General features: G+C 44.2%; 3 protein-coding genes across 4 annotated transcripts in view; all 3 read right to left on the bottom strand.

Moving 5' to 3' along the window:
* Positions 1-21,461, bottom strand: part of LOC132472981 (transmembrane protein 26-like) — a 277,070-nt gene that overhangs the window by 114,184 nt on the left and 141,425 nt on the right. The gene's annotated exons all lie outside the window — the stretch shown is intronic.
* Positions 2,311-5,760, bottom strand: LOC132473680 (alpha-crystallin B chain-like). The gene is made up of 4 exons (XM_060073890.1): positions 5,751-5,760; positions 5,150-5,211; positions 4,849-4,971; positions 2,311-2,876 (listed from the first exon to the last, which is right to left on the bottom strand). Exons 1-4 carry the CDS (start codon positions 5,758-5,760, stop codon positions 2,772-2,774), a joined length of 300 nt encoding a protein of 99 aa, XP_059929873.1. The 3' UTR covers positions 2,311-2,771.
* On the bottom strand, positions 8,057-21,034 carry LOC132472946 (transcription factor E3-like). 2 transcript variants are annotated; one of them, XM_060072833.1, is made up of 11 exons: positions 20,671-21,034; positions 18,665-18,754; positions 18,450-18,515; positions 17,859-18,024; positions 17,357-17,557; positions 17,083-17,166; positions 15,651-15,750; positions 14,985-15,041; positions 14,433-14,508; positions 13,877-14,024; positions 8,057-9,882 (listed from the first exon to the last, which is right to left on the bottom strand). In XM_060072833.1, exons 1-11 carry the CDS (start codon positions 20,793-20,795, stop codon positions 9,544-9,546), a joined length of 1,452 nt encoding a protein of 483 aa, XP_059928816.1. In that variant the 5' UTR covers positions 20,796-21,034; the 3' UTR covers positions 8,057-9,543. The 2 variants fall into 2 exon arrangements, with proteins under 2 accessions (XP_059928816.1, XP_059928817.1); XM_060072834.1 differs by lacking the exons at positions 18,665-18,754; positions 20,671-21,034 and having other exon boundaries at positions 17,859-18,008.

Genomic DNA, 21,461 nt, shown 5'->3' with positions numbered 1-21,461 from the left:
TACTTCAAGTGCCTGAAGGCCTCTCTCAGGTGCTGCAGTTGTTTATACAGCCTCTCCATCTGTTGACGTATATCTGTCCGCTGGTGTGCCAGTATGGAGAAGATCCTTGAGCACGCCTCGTTGGACGCCTCCCTATGACTCATCCTGGTCTCTGGGTGTTGAACGTCCAGCTGTGGTGATGGCACAGAACACAAGGCTTTGAGCATCTACATAGATTTACTTTTTTGTGATATATTACATTCATAATTGCTTGTTCTACGGGAGAATATATCTGTGAAAGCCAAGGAACGCTTGAGAGGCTTAATATAATGAGAGGCATACATACTCCACAGTATTGTGAATGGTCACCCCTAGCCTAACGTTTGTTTTTCCCATACACCAATAATACAATTCACCCATAAATTAGAAAATGCACACCACAATTCAGAAAATTTGATGTTTGACTTAAGATGTCCTGGGGGACCCCATGCTTAATGCATGTTCAAATGCAAATGCATGTTCAAATGTTCAAACAAAACCTACCCCACTGCATTGATGTCCAAAGAAATAATTTTACTCTGTATGGAATGACTAATTGTTTCGAGTCGATGGATGTTTGCTTCACTCATAGTGCCCTCTTTGTGTGATAGTTATGAATACTGTAGTGTCTTGATCTGGTAAAATAGAATAACCAGACCAGGGGCGGAGTGGGGCCATTTTTCATACTGGGATTTTCCCATACTAGCCCCTTGCGCAGATATGTTGACCGGGGGATCCTGAATCCTGAATCCTGAATCCTGATGGTTTCGCGATCAGTCATTCGCGTAACCTAAATACAGGGAATAGTCTCCACCAGCACCAGCCACCTCCAGCTGGACAGACCTCTAGTCCCCACCAGCCCTCAATCAGTGGCTCCATGGAACATATGGTATAAAATCACATATATTTGGACACATGTACATTTGTCATTCACATGTGTCATTCACAGCTTCTCATTCAGCTTCCACTAACATTGTCTTGAACAGCAGCATCAGGACCAGGGACCTGAATCGTCTCAAAGAACGGTGCCATCTATCCTTCCCAGTCCACAACTCGGGAGTAAAGAAACGCACGGACCGTGTCCCTCAGCCGCGGGCCCCCCCTCGACATCCACCCCCCGTCCTGCGTCCAGCCAAACGGCCTCCAGTCACCAGCCAGCGAGGGAGCCTCTTCTCTGGGATGGATCCCCGGGTCCGGTGCGGCTTTCCAACAACGCAACCCAAAGCGCTAGGCCGGCCCCCGACCAACATCACCCCAAAACACTCTCAACCAATCGTTAGAACCGTGACTAACCCTTCCCCGGCGGAGGGCGGCAGGGAACCAGAGTCGTGTCCCCCACCCAGGGGACGAAGCCCTAGCTTACTGTTCTGTTCTTTGTCCCGCAGGCCACCTGCTGGAGACGGACCGGGCCCTCAGACCGGGGGCTGCTCCCGGCCCCGCCCGGACAGGATGGCAGCATCCGCGCCTCAAAGGTTGTCCCCCAAAGACACACAGCAGAGGAAGAGCCAAGGGCTCCACCAGGGGGTCTGTTCTGCTCAATGTGCCCCGCCGTCTCCCGTCCACCTGGCCTTACGACAGGTACGGTACTATTGACCTTTTTCACAGTGAATGTGATTGGTTAGCACTGACTATGTTTATTAAACTGCACTTTAGTAAGTAAACGTGTGTAATGTAATTCTACTTGGTGTAGTTCTACGTGGTGTAATTCTACCTGATGTAGTTCTATCTGGTGTAATTCTACCGGGTGTAATTCTACCTGATGTAGTTCTACCTGGTGTAGTTCTATGTGGTGTAATTCTACCGGGTGTATTTCTACCTGGTGTAGTTCTACCGGGTGTAATTCTATGTGGTGTAATTCTACCTGGGGTTACTCTCCATGATCTCTAAATGGCTAACGCTCTTAATTGGCTGCGGACAAGGAGGTCCTTTAACAGCTGCTCCGCGACGCCGAGGGTGAGAAGCCAGCGGGGGGTAGCTCTAACCTTTAGCACTTAGCGCTCTCAGACATTCCAGAACAGGGGACCGGATTCTAGAAGCATTTTGCCACTTTGTTGCCACGCTCCGGGCCTCCGTAAGTGCCGCACTACGCACACACATTCCACATTGTTGGATTTGAATACAATACATGATTTAATGTATCATTTGTGCATGTAAGCTGAATGGGAGTCCTGGCTGTACTTACCTCAAATGGAAAAGGAATCGTTTCCGATCGTTATTATTTATCGTGCTTCTCTTGTTTAGATTCCGATGGAGAGGAGATCGGAAACGGTAGTTTACTGCAGGTTCTATGCAAGCAGAGGACACGAGTGAAGGACCAAATTAGGTGATTTAACCGAAGCAGAGCCTATAAATGGACATACTGGTGTAGTTTATCATCTGCTATCGTCTCATTCTGGAGGACACCTGGTCCACGAATGAACCTGGTGTTGTGCGTGGGGAAATGTAATTTGAGGAATGTAACGTGTTGATTTGCATGCTGAATATATGACGTTTTTCTGCTTCTCTTTCAGTCAAGTGGACTCCTTGTTGGAGGAATTCGCACCAGAGGGGGAAGGAGCTTGAACCAAGGAGCACTTTTTTAATATTATACATAAAGAGTGCATTTGTATCACATATTTATAAAGATGCTGTGACAAATATAAATTAAAACATTAACTTTTGAACGATCTCTTTGTTTGACTCCATATTGTCAAACAATATCTTGCATGGATTGTCTCGGCAAAACAAATGTGTTAGTTCTGAATACATTATATTTACAATGACCATCGGAGCATCGGAGCGAAGATGATGAGGATGCCCTCCGGGGAGATGCGGTAGCGGCGACTGAACTGTCGGGTCATGGTGCCGGATCCGTCCTTCTACACACGGACAACATCAGACTCACTTAAATTACATCTAATTGTTAAAGTACACAACAGTTCCTCAACAGCTACATAGCAACAACAATACAGATGAAGTAAATACAGATATGTAAAAATAAGTAGCAGATGCTGTGGCAACCCGGCCTGGGCCAATTAAGGATATTCAGAGCACCTGAGGAACAAGTGAAGAAGCAGGGCTTAAATAGCCCGCTTCTCCACTCATTCGGGGCTCTCCCAGCCCTGGAGCTCCTGCAAGGAGAGACCGGTCCTCGTGGGTGACGGGATTCCACCCACGAAGGAGGGGACCGTTGATTCCTCAAGGTTTACGTTATTTGTGTTTTGGAGAGACTTTTATGTTCTGTAATTAAACATGCCTTTTTGTGGCTTTTCACCAACGAAATGGTGTCCTGTTTGGGAGGAGTTGGTGCGCTCAACGTGCCGGGTTGCCACATATGGTGGAGGATGCGGGCAACTCGACCGAGCTACGGGCCATTTTTGGTGGGAACGCCCACCTCAAGCCACCCCCAAACCAGACCATCACGCAGCCGGAGCCGACGCAGCAGAGACGATGCCGCCAGAGACGATGCCGCCAGAGACGACACCTCCAGAGACGACGCCGCCAGAGACGACGAGGCCCGAGACGAGGCCGCGGGAGACGAGGCCGCGGGAGACGAGGTCGCGGGAGACGAGGCCGCAAAACGAGCCACGCCGGCAGCAGAAGCAGCCATGCTGCGCGCCGGGCTGCCGCCCCTCCGAAAGGCCACCCGAGGCTTCAGCAAAGGGTGGAGGAGTGTGGCAACCCGGCCTGGGCCAATTAAGGATATTCAGAGCACCTGAGGAACAAGTGAAGAAGCAGGGCTTAAATAGCCCGCTTCTCCACTCATTCGGGGCTCTCCCAGCCCTGGAGCTCCTGCAAGGAGAGACCGGTCCTCGTGGGTGACGGGATTCCACCCACGAAGGAGGGGACCGTTGATTCCTCAAGGTTTACGTTATTTGTGTTTTGGAGAGACTTTTATGTTCTGTAATTAAACATGCCTTTTTGTGGCTTTTCACCAACGAAATGGTGTCCTGTTTGGGAGGAGTTGGTGCGCTCAACGTGCCGGGTTGCCACAATGTGTAAAGTGATCAAGTGATAGTGCTACCAGACACGGTTTATTCTAGTGCAAAAATGCTGTGCAAACATGTATTTAAAGTCTCTTTTGTTTTAGTTTGCGTGGGGTTGGTTTGGGGGTAGTGGATTCCTCCAGGAGCCTGACTGCTTGGAGGAAACATCAAGCAAACATACAAATTACTTTAGGCTTTACTTGTTACTAATGTCTTAGTTTCTCTTAATATACTGTTAGATTTCAGCTTATTTCTAAACTGTTCGGACAGACTCTGCGTTGTGTATTTTCAGTCGTAGTAGTAATTCTTGAAGTCGAAATCAAAGCAGCTTGACAGGTTGGATTAGAGGGTTGAATAGATGGTTTATTCCAGGATGTAATACAGCGAGATACAGATTTAGGTTGAATAATCTATAGTGGACCCGGTGGTCGATGACTTGTTCCTTGGCTGTCGAACCCTCTTCTCGTCGAACCAAAGGTTGGGGCGAGTATTATACAAAAAGGGGATATATGAATAACACGAAAACAGACACACTCTCAGCATTGATAAGGTATCTGGCCCTGGCTATGTCCCGGAGGACCAGGTCGGTTCAACCTTGTTGAGACATAACAATGGCAGAACACCTTGTATCAGTATGCGAGGCCCTGGCCTGTCCCTAGACTAGAAATATGAACAACAGAGAGACACTAAAATATACCAACATTCTACAATACTTACTTTATTTTATTGTATTATTTATTATTATGATCTATACTGCTACAGGGTTAGGGTTAGGGTTGGGGGGGGGGTTCGTTGCCCACCAAGGTATTCAAAGTGTTTTCTATACCTATAAGTGATAAAAAAAACATGCGCCCAAAGTGCCCACCTTCTTCTCTTCGTGCTTCCCCTGGACCTCCACGAAGTCCCCGCTGACCTTGACCAGCAGGTCCTCCGGGCTGAAGAGCTTCACGTCCACGTGGACCGTGAAGCCGCTGGGGTCGCAGTTAACCTGCCCACACATGGACATTGTTATGGCTTCTGGACATAATGTTTATTTATTGAAACTTTATTTATTCAGGGAAGGCCATTGAGAGCAGGCTCACTCTAATACAGGAAACTTCCCGATCTTCCAGATGGCCACACCGCCTCTGAACCAGACCGTGAGTGACAAGGAAAGTTGGGCCCACCTGTGTTCCCTGCCGGCTCAGGAACTCCCCCAAACGCCTGGAGGACTCTTCCCCGCGGCGCTCTTGTGTTCATCGAGGGACTACCTCTCTTGCTGCAGCCGTGTCCGATGGTTCGCCAGAATGGAGGAGAGGTTTGAGTGGGCCCTCTCGAAGTTCGACCCCACAGCACTGCTCCTGGTCTCCTGGGTGTGTATATATTAAAGATATAAAGATATATATATATATAGAAAGAGAGAGAGAGAGAGAGAGAGAGAGAGAGAGAGAGAGAGAGAGAGAGAGAGAGAGAGAGAGAGAGAGAGAGAGAGAGATACGTAGTAAATAGATAGATAGATAGTGTCGTGGAAATATCAATCATAACTATAAATATACAATCATATACAAATTATATTAACCTTGTTTATATAATTATCATGCACATTAGAAGGAACTGTATACATTCTCCCTGCACCTTAAAACACATCCCTTCCTCTCTTTTAACTGAGAGTGGTTAAGGTAATTCGGATTTGAGTTCCCACTGGAGCCAGTCAGTCTGGTATTGAGAACAGGCCAATTGACTGACTTCATTGTTGTGTAAACTTGTTTACAGCCATGTCTTACAGACCTGCAGACATGTCCAATTACCACCTATTGTATTACAAATTTACTTGGCCTTAAGTCACTCCAACTCCCTACCATCAATGAAAACGTTTCACTATAAGAATCTTGTTCATCTATTGTCTCGTTGAATGTATTCTTGGTAACTTTGCTGCCAGTACTTTTCCCATGATCATGCCTTAAGATTAAATCAAATATTTCGCTGTCCGACGTGTCTCCGAGAGAACTTTCTCTTCATCAGATAGATAGATAGATAGATAGATAGATAGATAGATAGATAGATGGATGGATATATCTATAACTAATTTCAGTAGCCAACCGTGACTCTTAAAGGCACCCAGTGCAACTTTATGTAAACATTCAATGAAAAATAAACATTCAATTTCTAGTCTTTTTTACACGTAGTAAGTTTCAATAACTCCATACCATTACATATCGACATTCAAGGAGCAAAGATGAGACGTCGTTGTGTGGTGAGAACTGATAGAAAATCGTAAACAACAACAATCGCCGGTGGGGAGAAGCCATTTTTCCATTGACTGGAAGCCTGCTTTATTTATTGTAGGTTACAAAAAATAAAGAAAATGGCGGCATTGTTGTTGTTATCGATTTTGTATCAGTTCTCACCACACAACGACGTCTCATCTTTGCTGCTTAAATGTCGGTATGTAATGGTATGGAGTTATTGAAACTTACTACGTGTAAAAAAGACTAGAAATTGAATGTTTATTTTTAAGCCTCGAAAGTTGCACTGGGTGCCTTTAACCTTAGCCTTCTGACCTCCCTTCCCTGTCGTGTAAAATTTTTTAAAATGAATAGACTAGTCCAGCCTTAGCAATGCAACGAGCCAACAGCACGGGGAGAGTGAGAGTTATAACCACAACTAAAAACAGTTCTCTCCTAAGGGAAATGCAAATCCTCTAGACAAATAATAGCATTATCACACAAGCTGCGTGTCTTAGTGTTTATTTTGTATTTTCTCCACAGGTTTCATTCCCGTGACGTCATAATGAAGCTACCATCATTACAAGGCCTATTAAAGTACTTTAAACTATTATTAACATACTCATTATTGCAGTACTTTAAACTATTATTACCATACTCAATACTAGGCCTATTAATCTCCTTAAAACTATAATTAACATAGTACTCATTACTGGCCTATTAAAGTACTTTAAACCAGTATTACCATGCTCATTACGAGGCCTGTTACAGTACTTATAGTATTGCCATAATCATTACTAGGCCTATTACAGTAGGCCTACTATAAACTATTATTAACATACTCTCTGGGCAATTTCTTTTCTGTCCAGTCTGTCAAGCCTCTCTTGGTGAATATGCCTCACAGCAATGCCATTGAGTCTTTTTTGCATCATGATTGATTGCAAAGTCTTCAATCTGCGTAACCCAGAAACTGCGCTCAGCCTCAGCAGATGATATGGGCACCACCATCAACAATCTCTTGCTAGCTACAGAGAATGAAATGGTATTAATATGCTAGCGCTAGGTAGCTATCTAAAGAGAATGACAAGGTATTAATATATGGGCCAGAGCCAGGCACACTCAAAATGTATTTAGGATTTTTTTTGTTAAAATAAGATTATACATAAAAATGAAAAAAACATTCAAGCTGTTCACCTACGGCCTAAAAATACTTTTATTTTACATTGAGCCTATTTCAGGTAAGAGCAAATGCCGTTTAATATGTTTGTTTTTTGAATAAACGCTCTGATTGTTTTTTGCTTCTTCATTTTGTTTCTTCATGAAGCACCCGCTCTGTCATAGTAGACAATGATCACCGCAACAGGTACAGCCGCAAGTGCCATCCTCTTTAGGACCCTGGGGAGTGAGTTCAATTTATGGTGTGTTCAATTTACACTGAAAGTCGGAACTTGGAGCTCGAAACAACGTAACCCCAAATTTGAGTGCTCCCAGTGCTTCCCAGCCTCACAAACGTACAACAAAACATGTAACTAACTACTGTTTACATGAGTAGAATATAGCATGAATTCTATGTCTGGCTGGTGAGATTAATATCTGACTTTCCGAGTTGGAGATCCGACTTCACGGGGGGGGGGGGGGGGGGGTGGGGGTTCTGATTCAAATTCTTACTTGGAGCTCGGAAATACCGACATTCATGCACGACGGGAACGCACCATTAGTCGTGGCACACAAACGGGGGGGGGGGGGTCACTATGAATCTGAGGGCGTCATATCCCCCCCGTCCCTAGTAACATCTGCGCGCATGAATCTGCGCGCATGTTGAGGACCATAACGACCACTAGAAAATGCATTGAGTGCTGTAGTGCAAAGTGAGTTTGAAAATATGGTTTAATAAAGCTGCATATTTAAAGACGTAAATAAATGTTGAATGGCTTGCATCAAGTGAAACGAGGAGTTAACGGACACATTCATACCATTTGGAAAATTCCAAATGGTTGAAATCCAAAAAAGTTTAAGAGTTAAAGAAATAGCTAATGTGATAAAACATACATACACAATAAAGTTAGATCAAATTAGAATAGCTGAACTGTTCTACAGTTTGAAATGGTTGAATCAACTCAGTGTTACAGTCAAGTAAGAAGAAGAGTGAGAGTGTGTCGTAGTAACTTGTCTTGGAGAAGTGTGTTAATTCAGCCTTGTTGCAGAAATTACAGCCACTATGAGCCAGTCCCACAAAGAGCTTTCCACAAACGTGCCGTTTTTTAGAGGCGGGTCAAGGTGGATGGTGCTTGCGGCCACGGTAGGCTCACCGTGCGCTCGTGTTACAGTGGATGTATCGCAATGGCGAGGCGCGCACAGCTTTTTGCCGTGTGCTGTGGGCTAAATATTCAATAACACTCCGGGTGATCCGGCGGGAGTCCTGGAGCTCTATAAATAATATCATATTGTACATAGATAACTATATCATATAATAGGCCTATATATTGTCACGGACAAAAGCTGTGTGCCCCTCCAGACGATATTATGAATCTCAAACCGACTGCGTCGGGTTCTCCGACGTCTCTGATTCTTCCACTTCCACATCAATCTGAAGTTGACTGAACCTTGACATGGAGGAGAACCACGATTGTCTCCCACCGGAGCCCCGCTGCCGAGGCACAACCTTTTTTTTTTTCAAAGGCAGAGCAGGATACCTAGTGCTCGTTTCACTCCTAACGCCATTTCTAGCTACTGGTGGAGCATAGGCAGGCTAAGGGGACTCATATTCATGTTAGAAAACCTCATTAAGTGAAACTGTCATGCCATGGGACCTTTAACTACACATTTAGCTAGTTCATATAGTTAACACAGGCCATATGTTCCATATAGGTCGTTGAGGGACTCATTACTAGGCCTTTTACAGTAGGCCTACTTTAAACTATTATTACCATACTCATTACTAGGCCTATTAAACTCCTTTAAACTATCATTAACATACTCATTACTGGCCTATTAAAGTACTTTAAACTAGTGTAAGCATACTCATTACTAGGCCTATTACAGTACTTTAAAGTATTATTAACATACTCATTACTAGACATTACACTTCAGTAAACCAGGATTAACATACTCATTACTAAAGTTATAACGTATACGGTGTTTGCGTGATTAATAACGTTGGATAAGGATAACGTTATGGAGGTTACCTAGCTGCCCTGACCCTGGTTCCGTCTAGGGGTAGGCAGGTTAACTAACCGGGCTCGGGTCTCAAACGGCCCTTAAGAAACCTGGTTACAGCCTTAACCAGGCTACAATGGCTTCCCCTCGTCAATGCACTGCAGGTGAACCCTGGTAACGTAGATGAGCACCATGGCTCCTCAGTCCTGCTGTTCCATACTGAATCGGCTCCTCCTCCCGTGGTCCCTGGACACTCCGTGGGGAAGGGGGGCGGCCCCTCCAGCCTCCTCCATCAGGAGGTCCTCCAGGACTCCCAAACCCAGCAGGTCCAGGGAGAACACGGGTGGGGCTCCCCGGGGATCCTCCATCTCCGCAAAACTCAAGGGCTCCTGGTCAGGAGGCGTGCTCACCATGGAAACCAGGGGCGGGTTCAACATGGCCGCCATAGCAGGAGCTGATGAGGCAAAGGTGGGGTGAAGGGAGGAGATGCTGGAGCAGCTGGAGAGAGATGACAGGCTACCTGCCCGGAGCTCCAGCTCCTGCAAAACCAACAAGGAAACAGGTGAGTTACCTGTGTGTACAGGTGGGTTAGCTGTGTGTACCAGGTGTGTTGCCTTCCTGGCTGTGTACCAGGTGGGTTACCTGTGTGTAACAAACGTGCTACCTGTGTGTACCACGTGTGTGACCTGTGTCTACCAGGTGCGTGAACTGTGTTACCTGTGTGTACCAGGTGTGTGGCCTGGGTGTACCCTGTGTGTGACATGGATGTGTACCAGATGTGTGACCTGGGTGTGTACCAGGTGTGATGCCTTGGTGTACCAGGTGTGTGACCTGTGAGTGTACCAGGTGTTTGCGCTGGTTGTGTATCAGTTGTGTGGTACACAGTACACACCTGGATGTGTGGTACACACACCTGGATGTGTACCAGGGTTTGAGCTTGGTTTGAACCAGGTTTGTTAGCTGGGTGTGTACCAGGTGTGTGAGCTTGTATGTACCAGGTGTTTGAGCTGGGTGTGTACCAGGTGTTTGAGCTGGGTGTTTACCAGGTGTGTGCACTGGGTGTTTACCTGGTGTGTGCGCTGGGTATGAACCAGGGGCCTTATTCACAAAGCATTTTATCTTACCGCTAGGAGTGCTCCTAACTCGCGCTAAAACATTTTACGTAGGAGTTTTTTCTTAAAAGTTATTCACAAAGCCGCTGAGACCTACTCTAACTAAGGATAAATCACAAAGAGTGAACTAAGAGTGACGCGCCGTTGCTATGGATTACGTCAATTCTCGTGCACGAGTTTAGAAGCGGTCAGTTCGGTGATTGGTTGTTCAGACGAGCCCACTGAATCACCGAAAAACAAGGAAATAGCCTAGGCTAGAAATGAATTCCTATTAAGTAGTTATAGTGCAGTTAGCAGAATACACACATGATGACAATTTTGTGCAGACCACGATAATGACGTTGTAGCCTCCACGTTCAAGAGAGAGAGAAAGCAAACAATAAAAATATGTACAATTTAAAAGAAACTAAATGTTATGAACTACCCAAGTGTTGACTGATTTGTGCCAAGGTGTTTACCTAAAATGTGTTTTCAAAGTGATCCCTAAATGCCTGTCCACTCGGTTCCACATGGCCAAATTCCTTGTCATGTTGATCGCCATCATCATCATCATCATCATCATCATCATCATCATCATCATCATCATCATCATCATCATCATCAACATCATCATCATCATCGTCTGGCTGTGGAATGTTCCTCCGCTTGCAGAGGTTGTGTAGAATGGCCCATACAGTGAATACTGTGCTTGCCCTCTCTGGGGTGAGGCGTATTTCGCCGTGGAGGACATGAAACCGACGTTTCATCTGCCCAATTCCTCTCTCCACAACATTTCGTGTATGTTTGTGTGCTCTAGCATATATGGAAGAAATCAGTAAACAATAATAAATATGGATTCAGCAAATAAAAGGCGTCAAAGAGCCAATACGATGTGTTTTACGCATAAGACTAAGTGTAATCTGCGTAATCACTTCCATGTTATTCTTTAACTGTGCTCCCGGTTGTGGATTGAGGTAGGGTGTCTAGAGCCACGTCTTGCATGGTCAGTCACTGTCACCCAGCAAGTGACACCCAACTGGTACATCTCAAAAAGCTGCCTCAGACCGCTCACCATTAAAATGCGCGAATCATGGGTAGCTGAAGATCCAGGCCACTTTGCAACAACCTCCAGTAGGCTATGTTAAAATTTGCATCAAAAACAACCTGCGTGTTGATGGAATGCACTTTCTTCCTATTGACGAACACGTCCTCGTCTTTTGATGGCGCAATTATTTTTATGTGCGCCCCGTCAATAGCACCGACCACACCGGGCATACCTGCAATTGCCATGAAGTTGGCTTTGATCCTGTGTAATTGTTGAATGTCCAAAGGAAAGTTTATGGCACGGCTGACTGATGGTTGCGATAATTTTAAATCGTCGGCATTGCAAAGTTGCATTTCCCCTGTTGCTAAATAACGTAGTGTGGCCAAACATTTTATTTCGGGACTAATCAGATTATTCCTGTTAGTCGGGGATGTTATTGCATCGCGCATTAACTCCACAACAAGTTGAATACCCTAACATTTTGTCTCGCAGGCATTTTACGATTCTTTGTGAATAGGTCTTACTGAGTTAGGAGTCCTCTTGAGGACTTTTAAGCTCTCCTAGACTTAGGTGCTACTTTTAGGCCTAAAATACTTTGTGAGTTGCTCTTAGTAAAAAAAGTTAGGAGTCCTAAATTTAAGAGTGACACGCCCAGTATCTTTAGGAGTTACTCCTAAATTCGCCAGTTAGGACCTACTTTTAGCCCTACGATCCTTTGTGAATACGGCCCCAGGTGTGTTAGCTGGGTGTGTACCAGGGGCCGTATTCACAAAGCATTTTATCTTACCGCTAGGAGTGCTCCTAACTCGCACTAAAACATTTTACGTAGGAGTTTTTTCTTAAAAGTTATTCACAAAGCCGCTGAGACCTACTCTTACTAAGGATAAATCACAAAGAGTGAACTAAGAGTGACGCGCCGTTGCTATGGATTACGTCAATTCTCGTGCACGAGTTTAGAAGCGGTCAGTTCGGTGATTGGTTGTTCAGACGAGCCCACTGAATCACCGAAAAACAAGGAAATAGCCTAGGCTAGAAATGAATTCCTATTAAGTAGTTATAGTGCAGTTAGCAGAATACACGCATGATGACAATTTTGTGCAGACCACGATAATGACGTTGTAGCCTGCACGTTCAAGAGAGAGAGAAAGCAAACAATAAAAATACGTAAAATCTAAAAGAAAATAAATGTTACGAACTACCCAAGTGTTGACTGATTTGTGCCAAGGTGTTTACCTAAAATGTGTTTTCAAAGTGATCCCTAAATGCCTGTCCACTCGGTTCCACACGGCCAAATTCCTTGTAATGTTGATCGCCATCATCATCATCATCATCATCATCGTCTGGCTGTGGAATGTTCCTCCGCTTGCAGAGGTTGTGTAGAATGGCACATAGTGATTACTGTGCTTGCCCTCTCTGGGGTGAGGCGTAGTTCGCCGTGGAGGACATGAAACCGACGTTTCATCTGCCCAATTCCTCTCTCCACAACATTTCGTGTACGTTTGTGTGCTCGCAAAGAGCCAATACGATGTGTTTTACGCATAGGACTAAGCGTAATCTGCGTAATCACTTACATGTTACACTTTAACTGTGCTCCCGGTTGTGGATTGAGGTAGGGACGGGTGTCTAGAGCCACGTCTTGCATGGATAGTCACTGTCACCCAGCAAGTGACACCCAACTGGTACATCTCAAAAAGCTGCCTCAGACCGCTCACCATTAAAATGCGCGAATCATGGGTAGCTGAAGATCCAGGCCACTTTGCAACAACATCCAGTAGGCTATGTTAAAAATTTGCATCAATTTGCATCAAAAACAACCTGCGTGTTGATGGAATGCACTTTCTTCCTATTGACGAACACGTCCTCGTCTTTTGATGGCGCAATTATTTTTATTTTTTATAAGTTATATTTTATTTTTTATAATTTATAATTTTTATAAAATTTTATTTCGGGACTAATCGGATTATTCCTGTTAGTCGGGGATGTTATTGCATCGCGCATTAACTCCACAATAAGTTGAATACCCTAACATTTCGTCTCGCAGGCATTTTAAGATTCTTTGTGAATAGGTCTTACTGAGTTAGGAGTCCTCTTGAGGACTTTTAAGCTCTCCTAGACTTAGGTGCTACTTTTAGTCTTAAAATACTTTGTGAATTGCTCTTTGTGAAAAAAGTTAGGAGTCCTAAATTTAAGAGTGACACGCCCATTATTTTTAGGAGTTACTCCTAAATTCGCCAGTTAGGACCTACTTTTAGCCCTAAGATCCTTTGTGAATACGGCCCCAGGTGTGTTAGCTGGGTGTGTACCAGGTGTGTCAGCTGGGTGTGTACCAGGTGTGTACGCTGGGCGTGTACCAGGTGTGTGGCCTGGGTGAGCCATAGGGATCTACTGTTGTGTTACCTGGACTCGTAGCTCCAGGGCCCTGTTGCTGTTCTCCAGGGTCCTCTGTCGGACCTCCAGGTCTCGGGCCCTCTGCTGCTCCTTCTGCAGCCGGCGGATGTAATCCACTGAAGCCTTCAGGATGGTCCCCTTGTTCCAGCGCAGCTCCCTAAATACCATCAACACCATCCAGTATAACACCATCAACAACGCCCAGTATAACACCATCAACAACGCCAAGTATAACACCATCAACAACGCCCAGTACAACACCATCAATACCATCCACAGCACCAACCACACCATCCAGAGTATGACACCATCAAGACCATTCACAGTATAGCACCATCAACACCACCCAGTATAACACCATCAACACCGCCCAGTATAACACCATCAATACCATCCACAGCATCAACCACAGCATCCAGAGTATGACACCATAAAGACCATTCACAGTATAGCACCATCAACATCGCCCAGTATAACACCATCACCGTGTGTGTTTGTGTGTGTGTGTGTGTGTGTGTGTGTGTGTGTGTGTGTGTGTGTGTGTGTGTGAGAGAGAGACACTTACTGGTCAGCTGATCTTGGGATCATAGCCCCGAGCTCCTGGATCCGGTCGTTGATGTTGAATCTCCGCCGTCTCTCGACTGCATATTGTATCAGATTCTGATTGGTCAATACTGGCATTCAGCGGCCTGTTATCTCTGCATAGCAGACCGTTGCTATGGACGCTATTTCACAACATCCCATCTTGCTGATTTGACAAATGTTCATTAGCAGGACAACCATTTTAAAATCAATACAATCATTTTTGGAATGATATAATAATATATAATAATATAATAATAATAATTAGAATAACCTTCAGGGGTCTTGAACCACCACCCGGTCAGTACATATATCCTGATAATGACTAGCTCGCACTGCATTCAAATTTACATAATAATAAAAATAAATCATATTGAATTATATCCACACAGATTCACTGTGAATACCTAAGAAAACCCAAACTCTAGAATAACAACAATTATCCACAGATACTTTGTGAATTCCTAATAACATTAACAATGCAATAATATATGTTAGTATGAATAGTATGATGTAGAATTATTGAAGTACTTACTGAGATTGTGGTTGTCTTTCTTCTGACGTTCCTTTGCTAGTACTTTGGTCTCCACATCTACTGAAATATAACATGTTACATATATACATATACAATATGAGATACATATATATATATATATAAATACACATATATAGATATAACATGGGATATAAACATATATACATATAAACATGAGATATATAAACGTATACATATATTGATAGATAGATAGATTGATACTTTATTGATCCCAGGGGGGAATTTGTAGTACATTAGTACTACATTAGTGATAGCAGTACAATATTACTACATCCGTTGTGTAAAGTACTACATCAGCAATACAATAGCACAACGTCAGCAGTATATTAGTACTTAACCAGCAGTACATTCATACCACATTAGTACTACATCAGAAGTACATTAGCACTATATAAGTAATAGTGGAACAATATTACTACATCTATAGTGTAAAAATACTACATCAGCAGTAAAAAAGTACGACATCAACAGTATGTTAGTCCTAAATCAGAAGTACATTAGTACTGCATCAGCAGTACATTCATTCTTCATAAGTTCTATATCAGCAGTCCATTAGTACTACATAGTACTGCATCAACAATACATTCATCAGCTGTACATTAGTACTATATAAGCAAGCACATTAGTACTACATTAGTGGCTGACCTTGAGGCTCCCTCTTTGCAGACTGCAGGTTGCCAAGGGAACTCTTGCTAGTGGTGATGCTGGGGTCGTCTGACCCAGCACTGCTGTACACATCCAGCAGCTGCAAAGAGGAAATCATAAAGCAGGACAAAATACAATCACAAAATGAAGCAGGCCAAAGACAACCCAAAATAATTCAGGGCCATTAAGATTCAGTGTTTGTGGTCATTTTTCCAAGGAACTGTCAATGACATCAAGCCTGACCTGTATAACATACAGAGAACTGCTTCATACGATCTGTAACATAACAGAGTACTGCTTCATACAGTCTGTAACATAATAGAGTACTGCTTCATACAGTCTGTAACATAAACCAGTACTGCTTCATACAGTCTGTAACATAACAGAGCACTGCTTCCTCCAATCTCAGACCCCTGGCCTCTTGCCCCCAACCTCGAACCCCTGACCTCCAACCTCTGACCATTTACAGGTTACACCTGTCTCTAACCTCTAACCCTAACATCTAAACTGTGACCTATTAGCTCTAAACCTTGACCTCTAACCCCTGACCCTAACGTATAACCCCTGACTCTAACCCCTGACTCTATCCTCTCCTCCAACCCTAACCTAAGGCACTAGCAGAACTACTGAACATCTTACCTCGTTCTCGCAGCTCTTCTCACTTGCTGTTAAAACAACTAAGATCCTCATGTTGCCATTGAGACTGTACAAACACACACACACACACACACACACACTTACACACTCTGACCGACACACAAACTCTGACCGACACACACCGACCGAGACACAGAACCTGATGCACATAGACTAAGAGAGGCTGATACTCTTTCCTTCCCTCTCTCTGGGAAACAGGAAATCATATTGCTTCAGTCGACTTTTTTTGAAAAAAACAAAATGTGCTGTTTGATGACTCAGCATTCCTCTGGTAGCAACTTTTCCTATTGTAACACAACGCTGTGTTCTATTATTCCTCTATGAACAACACTTTTCAAATTGTAACACAACACTGTTCTATTATTCCTCTATGAGCAACATTTTTCACATTGTAACACAACGCTGTGTTATATTATTCCTGTGTAAGCAACATGCTTCCTAATTGAACGCAACATCACAACGCAATACTGTTATTTGTTATTTTAGGTTACGTTATGTTGTACTTACTTTTTCTTGTGTTGTCTGTCCTAGTATTGGCGTCTTCGTTATTTATGCTTGTGAAGCACTTTGTTACTTTGTTCAATAAATCAAATATAATTTTATTGTCTCAGTGTCCGTGTGTGTGTTGTGTGTGTGTGTGTGTGTGTGTGTGTGTGTGTGTGTGTGTGTGTGTGTGTGTGTGTGTGTGTGTGTGTGTGTGTGTGTGTGTGTGTGTGTGTGTGTGTGTGTGTGTCTGTGTATGTGTGTGTGTGTGTGTGTGTGTTGCTATGGTTACCATGTCTGGTTGAGAGTGGATGAGGAAGTCCTCGTTGAAGCTGGACTCCAGACTGATGATGTCATCGATCACTGTGTCCTTGATCTCAATCAACAAATCAGATGACTGGAAATCACATTCAGCCATTCATACTATTATTTATATGTTATATAGATATTAAACAGTGTGTGTATAATATGTATTACATAATTTTAACATTACATTTTACAGTCTAGTTATGTACATGTTGTTTAGTATACATAGTATAGATTTCAGAGATAGTGTTCATCTGTACCTCTATTTTGGTGGCGAGACTGAGAACTTGAAGGGGAGCACTGGGGGGGGAGGGGTCGGGAACAAGCTTGGAGGCGGTGCCGGGCAGTAGGGGAGTGCCACTGCAGCGATTGGCTGCAGTGGCTGCCCAGTAGTGCCTGAGCTGCTGTCTCTGGGCCTCCTGGAGGTGATACCTGGTGGGGTTCTCCAGGTGAGTCTGCACCTGGAGACACAGTATAGACATTAAACACACATTACATACATTATGTTTACATTAAATATATAAACAAACATTATATATACATAACATACAATGTAGATACATTATGCACACATTATGTATACCTGTACTTTGCATACATTATATATACATTATACATACATTTTATATTCACTATATATACTATTTACATCATATGTCCACAACCAATACATTATATATATTATATACATAGCTTGTTTTCCATGCTAAACATATATACATTATACATAAATAACATATATCCACATCCTCTGTAAGGTACCTTGAGCACCTCCAGGGGGACCTGAGGGGGAGGGCAGGGCGGGGGACCGGGGGAGAGGGGGATGGGCGGAGAGGAGCAGGTGAGGAGGTGCAGGGACTGCTGCTGCGCCTCCTTCCGGTCCTCCTCCCTCACCTGCTGCCGCATCAACTCCTGGCGCAGGAGGACCCTAGATCAGGGGTCAACTGTTATTCACTCCTCTATCACCCTCTATCTTCCCTCTATCAACCTTTATTACATTACATTACATCAGGGAATTTAGCTCATTCACACACACCGACTGCGGTGTCAACCAGGCATCACTCCTCTTCCCCCCCATACCTTCCCCTATCACTCATATATCACCCTCTATCACCTCGCTAGCACCTCTCTATCAAAGGTCTATCACCCTCTATCACTCCTCTGTGCCCCCCTATCACTCATATATCACCCTCTATCACCTCTCTAACAATTCTCTATCAAAGGTCTATCACCCTCTATCACTACTATATCAAGCCTCTATTCTCTCTATCACTACTATATCAAGCCTCTATCGCCTTCATGATACCTTCATGTAAAACCGCTCTATCCCAGCTCTATCACCTCTTCTCTCACCTGGATGTCACGGTCGACATGAGTGTTGAAGAGGAGGAGGAGAAGCAGGAGGCCATCGCTGGAGAACTTGAAACAGAGAGAAAGAGAAGACAGGTGACAAGGGGAGCCACTATCATCAAAATTCATTCACGTGAGATGACATAGGGACGCCAACTTATTGTCTGTCTCTTTATAGAGATGCTAGCAGATTGGCTTGCTCTTTATAGAGATGCTACCTGATTGGCTGGCTCTTTATCTGGTAGAAGGAGTCCTGAGGGAGAAGATCTTCTTCCATATCAACAACGATACCAGACTCTGGTAGGACCCTGAGACAGACAGACAGGTAGACAAACAGGTAGGACTCTTGTAGGACCCTGAGACAGACAGACAGGTAGGACTCTGGTAGAACCCTGAGACAGACAGACAGGTAGACAAACAGGTAGGACTCTGTTAGGACCCTGAGACAGACAGACAGACAGACAGGTAGGACTCTGCTAGAACCCTGAGACAGACAGACAGGTGGGCAGTAAGATAGGACTCTGGTAGAACCCTGAGACAAACAGACAGGTAGGACTCTGGTAGAACCCTGAGACAGACAGACAGGTGGGCAGACAGATAGGACTCTGGTAGAACCCTGAGACAAACAGACATGTAGACAGACAGGTAGTACTCTGGTAGGACCCGGAGACAGAAAGAGAGGTAGACAGACGGGTAGTACTCTGGTAGGACCCTGAGACAGACAAGTAAACACAAAGGAAGGACTCCGGTAGAACACACAGACAGGGAGACAGACAGTAAGAGCTCTGGTAGGATCGAAACAAAAAGACAGGAAGACAGACAGGTGGGACTCTGGTAGGACCCGGAGACAGACAGATCTTGGCCGATGAAATTAAGTATATATAATGCAAACATTCTCTGTCTCTTGTTCCGATATTTTAGAACTTAAAGGACAAATCCGGTGTAAAATGGATCTGGGATATGTTTAATATGATAACGAGTTGGAATGTTCGTTTGGGAGCAAAAAAGCGTGTGTAGACGCATTCTTAAGTTGGCTATTTTTAGCCGATTCTACCAAAACGCTATAAACTTGGAACGATGGGGGCATGTGTTATGGTAAAAACTAAATCGCTATTTTAAACAACTTAAAAGGCTAGAAGTAGCCCGACACTTGGTCGTTTTATATGATAAGGGTTTTAACATATAAAACAAGATGGCGACGACGGGTGAACTACTGATGGTACCGTGTGTATAAAATGTCCTTTTAAATAAACAATCTGTACACAAAGTAATCAATGCCTCCTTTTATATATTAAGACCTTTATTATACTACCAAAGAAGTGTCAGGCTTCTTTTAGCCTTTTAAGTGGTTTAAAATAGCGATTTAGTTTTTTTGCCATAACACATGCCCCTATCATTCCAAGTTTATAGCGTTTTAATGGAATCGGCTAAAAACAGCCAAATGCATAAGGCGTCTATATGCGGTTTTTGTGCTCCAAAACGAACAATCCAACTCGTTATCATGCAAAACATATCCCAAATTAATTTTTACACTGGAGTTGTCCTTTAAAGCAGTTTCGTTATTTGAGGAATTTGATTTAGTTGAATTATTCTTGTAGTTTTGGTTTATATCCGCATGGTTGAGTGCACAATTGTTAGGGTTAGAGAGATTGGACAGTTTGGACTCCGGTTTGACACAGAGACAGACGGGTAGACAGACAGACAGCAAGTAGGCCGGCAGACAGACAGTCAGACATGTAGGCAGACATGAAGACAGACAGACATTTGGACATATAGACAGATAGATAGATACACAGACTGGTCAGGTTATGTGTGGTAAGGACATTCTTGGTTGCTTCCTGAGCTAAGTCCTTAGTCAGCTGTATATGTGTGTGTGTGTGTGTGTGTGTGTGTGTGTGTGTGTGTGTGTGTGTGTGTGCGCGCGCGTGTGTGTGTGTGTGTGTGTTTGTTTGCATTTTTTGCTGAGTCATGTCCCTTCAAATTAATACAAGCCACACATGGGGTGTGTTCCATTCTTGTCTCTCTCTCTCTCTCTCTCTCTCTCTCTCTCTCTCTCTCTCTCTCTCTCTCTCTCTCTCTCTCTCTCTCTCTCTCTCTCTCTCTCTCTCTCTCACTCTCTACCTCTCTCTCTCTCTCTCTGACTCAAGTTTTTCAGACTGCTAGAAATCGAACTTCATCAACCTAAAACAGGTAGTTAACAGAGAGCCTTATGCAGCCCACTCACCTCTGCAGGTTGAGGGATTCCGGTGATTCCAGGATAACGAACACGGTGTGGGGGGGCAGTCCCCTGGGCCATGCGTTAACTCCCGCTCCCGCATCCTGGTCTCGGTCTGACCCAGCAGACGACATCTTTCCCCTGGTATAAACTCCCTACTTCTCCGGTATAAACTATCGCTCCACGGACAAACTCTCTCCTCCTCCAGTATAAACTATCTCTCCTCCCCCGGTATAAACTATCTCTCCTCCCCCGTTTTAAACTATCTCTCCTCCCCTGGTATAAACTATCTCTCCTCCCCCGGTTTAAACTACCTCTCCTCCCCAGGTATAAACTATCTCTCCTGGTATAAACTATCTCTCCTCCCCAGGTATAAACTATCTCTCCTGGTATAAACTCTCTCTCCTCCTCCAGTATAATCTCTCCCCTCCTCCGATATAATCCCTCCCCTCCTCCAGTATATACTATCTCTCCTCCTCCAGTATAATCTCTCTCTCCTCCTCCAGTATAAACTGTATCTGCCTCCAGTATAAACTATCTGTCCTGGTATAAACTTTCTCCTCCCCCTCCAATATAAACTATCTCTCCTCCCCTGGTATCAACTATCTCTCCTCCCCCAGTTTAAACTACCTCTCCTCCCCAGGTATAAACTATCTCTCCTGGTATAAACTATCTCTCCTCCCCAGGTATAAACTATCTCTCCTGGTATAAACTCTCTCTCCTCCTCCAGTATAATCTCTCCCCTCCTCCGATATAATCTCTCCCCTCCTCCAGTATATACTATCTCTCCTCCTCCAGTA

Source organism: Gadus macrocephalus, chromosome 15 (genome assembly GCF_031168955.1).
Source record: "Gadus macrocephalus chromosome 15, ASM3116895v1".
Lineage (NCBI taxonomy): Eukaryota > Metazoa > Chordata > Actinopteri > Gadiformes > Gadidae > Gadus > Gadus macrocephalus.
This window is presented reverse-complemented; position numbering and strand designations above follow the sequence as displayed.